The 14350-nt window shown below is 42.7% G+C and overlaps 1 protein-coding gene across 1 annotated transcript in view; it reads left to right on the forward strand.

Moving 5' to 3' along the window:
- The window catches only part of elac2 (elaC ribonuclease Z 2), a 28765-nt gene extending 15666 nt beyond the window's left edge, over positions 1-13099 (forward strand). The window contains exons 14-24 of the mRNA XM_063016420.1: positions 5691-5776; positions 6149-6270; positions 7248-7344; positions 7438-7576; positions 8423-8461; positions 8603-8712; positions 8850-8949; positions 9695-9815; positions 10141-10219; positions 11807-11951; positions 12532-13099. Coding sequence (XP_062872490.1) covers positions 5691-5776; positions 6149-6270; positions 7248-7344; positions 7438-7576; positions 8423-8461; positions 8603-8712; positions 8850-8949; positions 9695-9815; positions 10141-10219; positions 11807-11951; positions 12532-12750 — 1257 coding nt within the window. The 3' untranslated portion in view covers positions 12751-13099. The remainder of the gene's footprint in view (positions 1-5690; positions 5777-6148; positions 6271-7247; positions 7345-7437; positions 7577-8422; positions 8462-8602; positions 8713-8849; positions 8950-9694; positions 9816-10140; positions 10220-11806; positions 11952-12531) is intronic.
- The last annotated feature ends 1251 nt before the right edge of the window (positions 13100-14350 follow it).

A 14350-nucleotide genomic window follows, 5' to 3' on the forward strand; every position in this document is an offset into this window, starting at 1 on the left:
TTATCCCCCTTTGTCTTTACTGAATTTAACCCCCTTTGCCGTCACTGAATTAACCCCCTTTTGCTGTCACTGAATTAACCCCCTTTGCCGTCGCTGAATTATCCCCCTTTGTCTTTACTGAATTAACTCCCTTTGCCGTCACTGAATTATCCCCCTTTGTCTTTACTGAATTAACCCCCTTTGCCGTCACTGAATTAACCCCCTTTGCCGTCACTGAATTAACCCCCTTTGCCGTCACTGAATTAACCCCCTTTGCCGTCACTGAATTATCCCCCTTTGTCTTTACTGAATTAACTCCCTTTGCCGTCACTGAATTAACCCCCTTTGCCGTCACTGAATTATCCCCCTTTGTCTTTACTGAATTAACCCCCTTTGCCGTCACTGAATTAACCCCCTTTGCCGTCGCTGAACTATCCCCCTTTGTCTTTACTGAATTAACTCCCTTTGCCGTCACTGAATTATCCCCCTTTTTCTTTACTGAATTAACCCCCTTTGCCGTCACTGAATTATCCCCCTTTTTCTTTACTGAATTAACCCCCTTTGCCGTCACTGAATTAACCCCCTTTGCCGTCACTGAATTATCCCCCTTTGTCTTTACTGAATTAACTCCCTTTGCCGTCACTGAATTAACCCCCTTTGCCGTCACTGAATTATCCCTCTTTGTCTTTACTGAATTAACCCCCTTTGCCGTCACTGAATTAACCCCCTTTGTCTTTACTGAATTAACCCCCTTTGTCTTTACTGAATTATCCCCCTTTGTCTTTACTGAATTAACCCCCTTTGTCTTTACTGAGTTATCCCCCTTTGTCTTTACTGAATTAACCCCCTTTGCCGTCACTGAATTAACCCCCTTTGTCTTTACTGAATTAACCCCCTTTGCCGTCACTGAATTAACCCCCTTTGCCGTCACTGAATTAACCCCCTTTGCTGTCACTGAATTAACCCCCTTTGCTGTCACTGAATTAACCCCCTTTGCCGTCACTGAATTAACCCCCTTTGCCGTCACTGAATTAACCCCCTTTGTCGTCACTGAATTAACCCCCTTTTGCTGTCACTGAATTAACCCCCTTTGCCTTTACTGAATTAACTCCCTTTGCCGTCACTGAATTAACCCCCTTTGCCGTCACTGAATTATCCCCCTTTGTCTTTACTGAATTAACCCCCTTTGCCGTCACTGAATTATCCCCCTTTGCCGTCACTGAATTAACCCCCTTTGTTGTCAATGAATTAACCCCCTTTGTCTTTATTGAATTAACCCCCTTTGTCGTCACTGAATTAACCCCCTTTGTCTTTATTGAATTAACCGCCTTTGCCGTCACTGAATTAACCCCCTTTGTCTTTACTGAATTTAACCCCCTTTGCCGTCACTGAATTAACCCCCTTTGCTGTCACTGAATTAACCCCCTTTGCCGTCGCTGAATTATCCCCCTTTGTCTTTACTGAATTAACTCCCTTTGCCGTCACTGAATTAACCCCCTTTGCCGTCACTGAATTATCCCCCTTTGTCTTTACTGAATTTAACCCCCTTTGCCGTCACTGAATTAACCCCCTTTTGCGGTCACTGTTTTAACCCCCTTTGCCGTCACTGAATTAACCCCCTTTGACGTCACTGAATTAACCCCCTTTGACGTCACTGAATTAACCCCCTTTGTTGTCACTGAATTAACCCCCTTTGTCTTTATTGAATTAACCGCCTTTGCCGTCACTGAATTAACCCCCTTTGTTGTCACTGAATTAACCCCCTTTGTCTTTATTGAATTAACCGCCTTTGCCGTCACTGAATTAACCCCCTTTGTTGTCACTGAATTAACCCCCTTTGTCTTTACTGAATTTAACCCCCTTTGCCGTCACTGAATTAACCCCCTTTGCTGTCACTGAATTAACCCCCTTTGCCGTCGCTGAATTATCCCCCTTTGTCTTTACTGAATTAACTCCCTTTGCCGTCACTGAATTAACCCCCTTTGCCGTCACTGAATTATCCCCCTTTGTCTTTACTGAATTTAACCCCCTTTGCCGTCACTGAATTAACCCCCTTTTGCTGTCACTGAATTAACCCCCTTTGCCGTCGCTGAATTATCCCCCTTTGTCTTTACTGAATTAACTCCCTTTGCCGTCACTGAATTAACCCCCTTTGCCGTCACTGAATTATCCCCCTTTGTCTTTACTGAATTAACCCCCTTTGCCGTCACTGAATTAACCCCCTTTGCCGTCACTGAATTATCCCCCTTTGTCTTTACTGAATTAACCCCCTTTGCCGTCACTGAATTAACCCCCTTTGCCGTCACTGAATTATCCCCCTTTGTCTTTACTGAATTAACCCCCTTTGCCGTCACTGAATTAACCCCCTTTGCCGTCACTGAATTATCCCCCTTTGTCTTTACTGAATTAACCCCCTTTGCCGTCACTGAATTAACTCCCTTTGCCGTCACTGAATTAACCCCCTTTGCCGTCACTGAATTATCCCTCTTTGTCTTTACTGAATTAACCCCCTTTGCCGTCACTGAATTAACCCCCTTTGCCGTCACTGAATTATCCCCCTTTGTCTTTACTGAATTAACCCCCTTTGCCGTCACTGAATTAACCCCCTTTGCCGTCACTGAATTATCCCCCTTTGTCTTTACTGAATTAACTCCCTTTGCCGTCACTGAATTAACCCCCTTTGCCGTCACTGAATTATCCCTCTTTGTCTTTACTGAATTAACCCCCTTTGTCTTTACTGAATTAACCCCCTTTGTCTTTACTGAATTATCCCCCTTTGTCTTTACTGAATTAACCCCCTTTGTCTTTACTGAATTATCCACCTTTGTCTTTACTGAATTATCCCCCTTTGTCTTTACTGAATTAACCCCCTTTGCCGTCACTGAATTAACCCCCTTTGTCTTTACTGAATTAACCCCCTTTGCCGTCACTGAATTAACCCCCTTTTGCTGTCACTGAATTAACCCCCTTTTGCTGTCACTGAATTAACCCCCTTTGCTGTCACTGAATTAACCCCCTTTGCCGTCACTGAATTAACCCCCTTTGCAGTCACTGAATTAACCCCCTTTGCCGTCACTTAATTAACCCCCTTTGCCGTCACTGAATTAACCCCCTTTGCCGTCACTGAATTAACCCCCTTTGTTGTCACTGAATTATCCCCCTTTGTCTCTACTGAATTTAACCCCCTTTGCCGTCACTGAATTAACCCCCTTTGCCGTCACTGAATTAACCCCCTTTGCCGTCACTGAATTATCCCCCTTTGTCTTTACTGAATTTAACCCCCTTTGCCGTCACTGAATTAACCCCCTTTTGCTGTCACTGAATTAACCCCCTTTGCCGTCGCTGAATTATCCCCCTTTGTCTTTACTGAATTAACTCCCTTTGCCGTCACTGAATTAACCCCCTTTGCCGTCACTGAATTATCCCCCTTTGTCTTTACTGAATTAACCCCCTTTGCCGTCACTGAATTAACCCCCTTTGCCGTCACTGAATTAACCCCCTTTGCCGTCACTGAATTAACCCCCTTTGCCGTCACTGAATTATCCCCCTTTGTCTTTACTGAATTAACTCCCTTTGCCGTCACTGAATTAACCCCCTTTGCCGTCACTGAATTATCCCCCTTTGTCTTTACTGAATTAACCCCCTTTGCCGTCACTGAATTAACCCCCTTTGCCGTCGCTGAACTATCCCCCTTTGTCTTTACTGAATTAACTCCCTTTGCCGTCACTGAATTATCCCCCTTTTTCTTTACTGAATTAACCCCCTTTGCCGTCACTGAATTATCCCCCTTTTTCTTTACTGAATTAACCCCCTTTGCCGTCACTGAATTAACCCCCTTTGCCGTCACTGAATTATCCCCCTTTGTCTTTACTGAATTAACTCCCTTTGCCGTCACTGAATTAACCCCCTTTGTCTTTACTGTCTTTACTGAATTATCCCCCTTTGTCTTTACTGAATTAACCCCCTTTGTCTTTACTGAATTATCACCCTTTGTCTTTACTGAATTAACCCCCTTTGCCGTCACTGAATTAACCCCCTTTGTCTTTACTGAATTAACCCCCTTTGCCGTCACTGAATTAACCCCCTTTGCCGTCACTGAATTAACCCCCTTTGCCGTCACTGAATTAACCCCCTTTGCTGTCACTGAATTAACCCCCTTTGCCGTCACTGAATTAACCCCCTTTGCTGTCACTGAATTAACCCCCTTTGCAGTCACTGAATTAACCCCCTTTGCCGTCACTGAATTAACCCCCTTTGCCGTCACTGAATTAACCCCCTTTGTTGTCACTGAATTATCCCCCTTTGTCTTTACTGAATTTAACCCCCTTTGCCGTCACTGAATTAACCCCCTTTGCCGTCACTGAATTAACCCCCTTTGCCGTCACTGAATTAACCCTCTTTGTCTTTACTGAATTAACCCCCTTTGCCGTCACTGAATTAACCCCCTTTGCCGTCACTGAATTAACCCTCTTTGTCTTTACTGAATTAACCCCCTTTGCCGTCACTGAATTATCCCTTTTTGTCTTTACTGAATTAACCCCCTTTGCCGTCACTGAATTAACCCCCTTTGCCGTCACTGAATTAACCCCCTTTGCCGTCACTGAATTAACCCCCTTTGCCGTCACTGAATTAACCCCCTTTGCCGTCACTGAATTAACCCCCTTTGCCGTCACTGAATTTAACCCCCTTTGTCTTTACTGAATTAACCCCCTTTGCTGTCACTGAATTAACCCCTTTTGCTGTTGTTATTGAATTAACCCCCTGTCATTCTTGAATTAACCCCCTGTTGTTATTAAATTAACCCCTGGTCATTACTGAATTAACCCCATGTTGTTATTGAATTAACCCCTGGTCATTACTGAATTAACCCCATGTTGTTATTGAATGAACCCCCTGTCATTCTTGAATTAACCCACTGTTGTTATTAAATTAACCCCTGGTCATTACTGAATTAACCCCATGTTGTTATTGAATTAACCCCCTGTTATTCGTGAATTACCCCTTGTTGTAATTAAAGTAAACCCCTTTTGCCATTACTGAATTAACCCCCTGCTCTCACTAAACCCCCTGTCGTTATTGAATTAACCCCCTGTTGTTATTAACTCCCTGCATTTATGGACTTAATCCCCTGCCATTAGTGACTTCATCCACCGTCACTGTTTTAACCCCCTCCCATTACTGACTTAACCCCTTACTATTTCTAACTTGACCCCTTCCCATTACTGAATTAACTCCCTGCCATTACTAACTTTACCCCATTGTCACTGAATTAACCCCCTGCCATCACTGTTGTAATCCCATGTTATTGAATTAACCCCTTTATTTGCTTTCCTATCCTCCTCCTTCCACTAATTTAACCCCCTTTATAACTGTATTTACCCCTGACCATCACTGTTTCAGCCCCCGTATTTAAAGACCTAGCCATTTTCGTCAGTCTTTACCTCCTTCCAATATCATCTTTACCCCTTCCTTCATAACTGACCTAACCACCCTCTGTCACCGTCTTAACTCTTTTTGGCATTGACCTAACCACCTTCTGTCATCGTCTTTACTTTCTTTGTCACTGATCTAATCCCCTTATTTACTGACGTAACCTCTTCCATTAATAACTCCTGCATCACTCTGTACTATTTTTTGTTGATAGTGGGAAGCTTTACTGCGTTGTTGAACAAAACTGGAACATTTGTACTTGTATTTGTTTCGTTTGTCAGGAGTCCCCGGCAGCTTTGCATGTGCCTCATGTCCGGGCGGAGTGTCTGCTGAAGTTCCAGCTCAGACCTAAAGCTGAATGGCAGAGGTAAGTACGCTTTGTATAGAGCCCTGTATGACATTCAGTTGACTGTTGTTTACTTAATTGTGGTATTGTTTATTATGCTAGACTTTTATTTACCTGAAAGTAACTGTCTGTTATACGCATGGATTATTGTAATAAAATAAGCAAAAAAGTAAATTATTGGTAATTAAACTGTTTGATTATAGGTAAAATAAAAGGGAACAGAGAGGTATGACTGCACTGCACCATCTTTGTGTCATATCCAGTTTTTGTGATTCTCTCCATTTCTCTGTTTCTACAAATCTGTCTCAGAAGAAAAAGATTCGCTTCAGTAGCTCAAAGTTATTATGTTTCTGTCAGCACCATTCAGACGTGTGTGTGTGCGTGTGTGCGCAGAGATGCCATTCCTACCTGTGACAAAGAGGACTTCATTAAGGAGGCGGCCGAGGTGCCAAACTTCCTGCAGGAAGTGGAGGAGTGTAAACACTTTCAAACCACCGACTCTGTAGTCCTGTCTGGTGAGTGACGGTGTGAGTGTGGAAGTGACCAAACGTGAGTAAGACAGTAATGGAATGAGAGCTGGATGAAGTGGGAAGGGGAGAGTGAAGTAAGTGGAGAGAAAGACGATTGAGTGAGTGCAGTGGAGTGAGCATAACCGCGATGAAGTGAAAGTAAGAAATGGACTATAAGAAAGTGTTCTATTCAGAGGTGGAGATGTGATGTGCATAAGGTGGGGAGATGGAGTAAATGAAAGTAAGATGGTGATGGAGTGAGATGCAGAGTAAGAAAAAGAGTGAGATTGTGATGGAGTGAGATGTGGAGTAAAGAAGTAAGAGGGCTGAGCAGCCACATGAGCAATGATTGGCCTGTTGTTCATATAGGGGCGGGGCATTAAGCCGGCTAGGTACTCTCTCATGACTGATGCAACTATGACCTTTGCTGGCTGGTTGATGGTGCCTGCACAGAGGTGGGGAAAAGAGTGCTGTCAGGGTGTGTCTCTCCGTACACAGAGCTGATCCGCAGCTGATCTCGTCTAGTGTAAGTGAAAAGATGCATGCGGCTGCTGCCCACGTGTCGGAAGGGGCGGGGGTTAGCTTCGTTCCCCTAAAATCAGAGCCAGGGCCGCCATTAGTGAAGAGGAAGCATGACTCAATCGGGCAATTGGACGCACGAAACCAATTTTTTACTGCTTATATTTTCAAATTATTTAGGGTGTTATTGTCTTGTATCACCCCTAGGTGGGGGCAGTGTCTCATTGCAGCGAAAAAAGCTCATTTTCAATCATTTGTGACTAGTATTGTTAAATCCTGCCGTCACTGCCTGTCCCTGAAATGATATCCTATATGAAACCGGTCTGTGGTGCAAAAAAGGTTGGGGACCGCTGGCTTAGATCTCTGTCTGTAAGGTCCTTTTAGAGCTTTTGGGTGGGTGCACAATCAACACTGTGTGTGTGTGTGTGTGTGTGTGTGTGTGTGTGTGTGTGTGTGCGCTATAGGAAAGGTGGAGAAATATCCTGAGGTGGTGTTTTTAGGAACAGGATCAGCTTTGCCCATGAAAATCAGGAATGTCAGCGGCACGCTGGTTAACATCAGGTAAATCATACTTCCTTCTTTTAAATCCCTCTGTCTGTTCTAACCCGCGTCCAGAATATTCTGACTCTGTGTTTGTGTGTGTGTGTGTTGTAGCTCGTCCCAGTCTTTACTACTGGACTGCGGGGAGGGCACGTTCAGTCAGATGTGTCGTCACTATGGCGACGGTGTAGATGAGATGCTCACCAAGTTGTCCACGGTGTTTGTGTCCCACCTTCATGCTGATCATCACACGGTGAGTCTCACACACACACACACACCATGTAAACTATAGCGAATACTATACACGTTCTCCTTCCAATTCATCGCTCTCTTAATAAGGACAGCTCAGTGGGTAGCACTGTCGCCTCGCATCAAGAAGGTCCTGGGTTCGATCCCAAGGGGGGGCGGTCCGGGTCTTTCTCTGGGTTTCCTCCAACAGTCCAAAAACATGCAAGTGAACTGAATTGGAGACACTAAATCGTCCATGACTGTGTTTGATCTTAAACTTTTAGTAAACTGATGAATCTTGTGTAATGAGTACCTACCGGGCCTGTCATGAATGTAACCAAAGTGTAAAACATGACGTTAAAATCCTAATAAACAAACACACTTAACAAGTAGTTCACACTCTTATGGATCAAAGCACCTTCACACCATTACTCTGGCACTGATGGGATCTTGTTCTCACTGTCTCGCTGTATTTGGATAATTGTCCAGTTTTGGATTTGACTTCCAACACCATTACTATTCCAAAATAATTGGCGCTCAAATGAGAGCTGATGTTTTTCTTCTAAAGCACAGTGGTTCCCCATGTGTCTCTTTTCTGAATCCTGTTTTTTTTGCCTAGTTTTAGCCATATTGTGGTGTCATAAACATTAATTTATGAAGTTGATTAGATGATGTGGGATCTTTTGTATGTCAGATGAATAAGCTGCACCACCTGAGCACCCTCAATGAAATTTTACATAGAGTTGCAACTTTTGATTGATAAATTGTATTATTTTGATTGGCAGGGCTTTTATTCTAAGTGTAGTCATGTGACTTTGTGTGGTGCAAGTCATTATCGAATATTAATATGGATCTTTTTTTTTTTCTTTAGGGATTAATAAACCTATTATTCCAGAGGGAGCGAGCTCTGGTAAACGTTTCACCTTATTTACCATAATTTTGACTCTCTGTATACTTAATACAGTTGCATGAGAAGAGGCTGAACATATGAGGTATAGATGATTTGAATACTGCCTCTCCATCTTTTTGTTTCTTTTTCTTTACACTCTAGAGGATTATGGGAAAAGCCTTCACTCCTGTCTACCTAGTGGCTCCGACTCAGATCATGACATGGCTCAATCAATACCACGATCACTGCCAGGAGCTTCTCAGCCACATCAAGTAAGCGATGGATGGAAAATAATCCTAAACCACCCAGTGCTTCACCCTTCTAATTTCTCCTTCCAATTAACTCCACCACACATACCAGCAGGTTCTGGTGTAGCCTGAAGTTCTGTCTGTCTCTCTGTTCCTTTCAGCTTCATACCAGCAAAGTTTCTGTGTGACGGAGCCGAAATGCCGAAGTACAAAACCAAATCGTTCATCCAGACCCTGCTGAAGAGAAACGACCTTAATAAGGTAGATCTGAGTTCTATCAGCAGTGCGGTGTGTATTTAACACGGGGGGAATGTGGGATATACATGTGTACAGTACAACATAATTATTTTTCCATGTATTCCAGTTTATTTGAAAGCTAGGGTTAAAACGCAGGGTCAGCTATTGTACAGCGCCCCTGGAGCCAAGAGGGTTAGGGGCCTTGCTCAAGGGCCCAACAGTGGCTGCCTAGCAGAGCCTGGATTTGAACTCTTAACCTTTCAATTGATAGTCCAATGCTCCACCTACCAGGCTACCACTGTCCCCAGAGCAAGATGTAAGTTTGGCATAGCTTTACCTACCTTGTTGCTCAAGAAAACAAGAAGCTTATTGAATCATCATTGGATTCAGAGACGCCTCACTTTTGCTGGGTTCTGTGACAAAACCCTTAATGACTTTACAGAACACATCATCACACCACGTCACTACACCTTCATCACTTTGTAACGGTTGGCTGCTCAGATAAGTCAGCTTTCTCTAATTCAGACGCCTCTGATAGTGTTATCCACACTGTGGTGATGTCAATCCAGCTTATTCCTGGTCATCCTTGTCCGGTCATCACACTGCCTTCAATGTTCTCATATGGTGCCTCATCACAGGTCTGAAGTTATGTAACTTGCAGGACTTATTGTGCTTCTGGAGCTCCGTTCAGTTCTGGCCATCTCGTACACTTGCTCAGTGGTCGTCGTCTTCCTCCCAAATAAAGCAAAAATTGTGTGTGTGTGTGTAGATGCAGACATGTTTAGTGCGGCACTGTAAGAATGCATATGCCTGTAGTTTGACTCATCAGTCTGGATGGCAGCTCGTCTTTTCTGGAGACACCATGCCCTGTGATGCTCTCATACAGATGGGTGAGTGTGCACACATATACACCCACACACATACACACACACCACATAATAAGCATCAGTGGCTTAGTAAGCCAGTTTGGTCTTAGAAAAGTAAACATCATTCAGGCTGTGCAGCAGTATAATACACCAGCCTACCACTGCAGTGTCTTGGGTTTGTTAGATGTTATAAATATGTGTATGATTTGTGTTTTGTAGATATACTTACATATATAGTTTGCTATAGGGTACATTGTGGATACATTATGTGTTACACACACACTTTCTTTGCATTGGAGAGTCAGCAGTTATGTATTCTACTCTGAAACTGTGTGTTCGTGTGTTGCAGGGAAAAATGCGACGTTGCTGATTCATGAAGCCACACTGGAGGATGGCATGGAGGAGGAGGCCATGGAGAAACGACACAGGTACACTTGTGCACATACAACAACCTTATGTTATGTTATGTTGTATTATGTTATACACTGATAAGCCATAACATTAGAACCATCTCTTTGTTTCTACACTCAGTCCATTTTATCAGCTCCACTTACTATATAGAAGCACTTTGTAGTTCTACAATTACTAACTGTAGTCCATCTGTTTCTCTGCATGCTTTGTTAGCCCCCTTTCATGCTGTTCTTTAATGGTCAGGACTCTCCCAGGACCACCACAGAGCAGGTATTATTTAGGTGGTGGATCATTCTCAGCACTGCAGTGACACTGACACGGTGGTGGTGTGTTAGTGTGTGTTGTGCTGGTATGAGTGGATTAGACACAGCAGCGCTGCTGGAGTTTTTAAATACTGTGTCCACTCACTGTCCACTCTATTAGACACCCCTACCTAGTTAGTCCACCTTGTAGATGTAAAGTCAGAGACGATCGCTCATCTATTGCTGCTGTTTGAGTTGGTCATCTTCTAGACCTTCATCAGTGGTCACAGGATGCTGGGGCGCTGTTGGCTGGATATTTTGGTTGGTGGACTATTCTCAATACAGCAGTGACAGTGAGGTGTTTAAAAACTCCAGCAGCACTGCTGTGTCTTATCCACTCATACCAGCACAACACACACTAACACACCACCACCATGTCAGTGTCACTGCAGTGCTGAGAATGATCCACCACCTAAATAATAATACCTAAAAACAATACTCTGTAGTGGTCCTGTGGGAATCCTGACCATTGAAGAACAGCATGAAAGGGGGCTATCAGAGCATGCAGAGAAACAGATGGACTACAGTCAGTAATTGTAGAACTACAAAGTGCTTCTATATGGTAAGTGGAGCTAATAAAATGGACAGTAAGTGTAGAACCAAGGATGTGTTTTTAATGTTATGACTGATTAGTGTAAATATATATTACATAAAGTATCGTTTTTGGACGCTGAGAAAATGTTTATTGTAAAAAGCGCTATACAAACACATGACTAATATACAGAGCTGTGAAAAAGTTTTTGCCCCTTTTTGCTCCAACCAATTTTATTAAAATAATTACAAAAATAATCACAATGCAGCTTTCAAATGATCTTTCCATTTAATAAAGATAAAGATTTATTTAAACCTTACATCCCCCTGTAAAAAAGTAATTGCCCCCTAGGCCTAATAACTGGTTGTGCCACCTTGTTATAGCAGTAACGACTGCAATCAAATGTTTCCGATAACGTGATAAGCCAGTCACTTCTGGAGGGTTCAGCACTGTTCTGTATTTAAATCACATTTTACTATTAAAAAATGTCAAACCAGCTTTACGGAGATCCACTGAGAAGCATCCGTTACACTGCTGAAAAGCTTCTCTCTAATATTAAGTTATCACCATCATATTTCACTGTGAGAATGGTTTTACCTGGCAGTTGTGCCCTGTGCTGAAAAACTAATAAGAACTTTCTATACAATATTAGGAAAAATGCTCAGTGTACGACCTGTTCTCTTTGTTTGATGACCGTTCTGTGGGGTGAATCTGCTCCAGTTGTTCCAGTGTGTCTCATCTGATCCCACATCTACCCCCTCCTCCCACAGCACCACGTCTCAGGCCATCGACATCGGGATGAACATGAACGCCGAGTTCATCATGCTGAACCACTTCAGCCAGAGATACGCCAAGATCCCTCTGTTCAGCTCCGACTTCAACCAGCGCGTCGGCATCGCCTTCGACCACATGAGGGTGAGATGCTCAAATACGGTGAAATATGCAGATCGATGCTCAGGATTGTTTTATTGCTCCAATGTTTAAAGTCAAAGGTTTACATACATTTGTAAAGGACTTGTGTGCTGATGTGTTGTTGATTATTAATTTATTAGGATTTTAATGTCATGTTTTACACACTTTGGTTACAATTATTGACAGGACAGTTAGTTACTGGTTACACAAGATTTATCAGTTAAAGTTTAATATCCAACAGTCATAGACACTTTTGTATCTCCAGTTCACCTCACTTGCACGTCTTTGCAAGCCAATGTGCGAAGGAACTAAAATGATTGAAATTACTGAAGGTTTTTGTGTGTCATTCATCTCGGAGAATTTACGTCTATGTATGTAAACCTTTCGACTTCAAATGTGCTCTTTGCATCCCAATTTGGATGGGGATTTGCACAAATAGACCCTTTAACAGGACTACCCATTACACCTTTCCTAGAGGGTGAAGATTTGCAGCAACTTTATATTAATGCTTATGTTTTATAGATTTATGGTAATAATAAAATAAAATAAATTTAGTATTTTTCATTTTTGTTTCGTGTTTCAGATCCGCTTTGGAGATTTCCGAATCCTCCCTCGACTCCTGGCGCCCCTGAAGGCTCTGTTTGCTGAGGAGATTGAAGAGATGGAGGAGCGTAGAGAGAGGAGAGAATTACGGGCGGGGAAGGGTTCAGGAGTGGAGCCGAACTGTGAGGGAGGCGGGACTAAGAGAGAGAATGAGGAGCCTAGCCAGGAAACGATCTCCAAGCGGCTAAAAGCTAACTGAGCTAACGTTATTTTGGAGACGCATTAGTTAGTAGAGAAGACGTTATGATGGTATACTCGGAGGGTACAATGATACCAGAGATTCAGCATGTTTTTATTGTCCTTATTTAACCAGAAACCCAGCCACATGTTGATGAATGGATTTGAAGATACAATCTGAAGTCTACTATGTTCTTCCAAGGGAACATTGTACACTGTTGATCTGGCGTTTTGCGTTTTTGATTGATTGATGAGTTTAGACCAGACAGGTTTGGTGTCCTGATGTTAATATATATTTTCTGTATGTTATAAATGTACATAGACTGAACTGCTTATTTTGCTTTTAAAATAAAAAAAAAACTATAAACGTACATTTCTTGTGACACGCAAGATTATACACCAATCAGGCATAACATTATGACCACCTCCTTGTTTGTACACTCACTGTCCATTTTATCAGCTCCACTTACCATGTAGAAGCACTTTGTAGTTCTACAATTACTGACTGTAGTCCATCTGTTTCTCTACATGCTTTGTTAGCCCCCTTTCACCCTGTTCTTCAATGGTCAGGACCCCCACAGGACCACTAGAGAGCAGGTATTATTTAGGTGGTTGATCATTCTCAGCACTGCAGTGACACAGACATGGTGGTGGTGTGTTAGTGTGTGTTGTGCTGGTATGAGTGGATCAGACACAGCCCCGCTGCTGGAGTTTTGAAACACCTCACTGCCACTGCCCCATGGGCAGCGTCTTGTGACCACTGATGAAGGTGTAGATGATTACCAACTCAAACAGCAGCAATAGATGAGCGATCGTCTCTGACTTCACATCTACAAGGTGGACCAATTAGGTAGGAGTGGACAGTGAGTGGACACGGTATTTAAAAACTCCAGCAGCGCTGCTGTGTCTGATCCACTCATACCAGCATGTCAGTGTCACTGCAGTGCTGAGAATGATCCACCACCTAAATAATACCTGCTCTGTGGTGGTACTGTGGGGGTCCTGACCATAGAAGAACAGGATGGAAGCAGGTTAAAAAAGTATGTAGAGAAATATATATGGTAAGTGGAGCTGATGAAATGGACAGTGAGTGTAGAAACAAGGAGGTGGTTTTAATGTTATGGCTGATCAGTGTATTCATGACAAATAAAGGCCCTCTGAATAAGAAGAAGAATTCAGGCCAAGCAGATCTAATTTCATCGCAACACATCCCATCGGTGACCTTTGAGAGAAAGTTCTGTGGCCTGAACGTGGTTGGTTGAAATCTGAACCTTTTTGAAAGAAAAGACATTATTCCTGTATAAAGGCGAGTGTGTGATTACTTGTGGAGTGTTTCTTTGTGCCGTTTTTAGAACAGGCTCGGGAACCACTACAAAATACAGTGGTGTTCAAAAAAATAGCAGTGATTTTTAAAAAGTGAATAAAGCACAAAATCATTATAATAACTTTTATTTCCATAAATGCAAATGCACTGAAAATACTACACCTTCAATTCTAAATCAAAACTTTTAACATAATTTAGCCAGTTTGTGTTCATCCTTTACAGAAAATTAAGAAAAATGAATATTAAGCTGTTCAAAAAAAATAGGAGTGCCAGCATTTTTCTTTAAAAACTTAGTAAA

This window comes from Trichomycterus rosablanca, chromosome 2 (assembly GCF_030014385.1).
Source record: "Trichomycterus rosablanca isolate fTriRos1 chromosome 2, fTriRos1.hap1, whole genome shotgun sequence".
Lineage (NCBI taxonomy): Eukaryota > Metazoa > Chordata > Actinopteri > Siluriformes > Trichomycteridae > Trichomycterus > Trichomycterus rosablanca.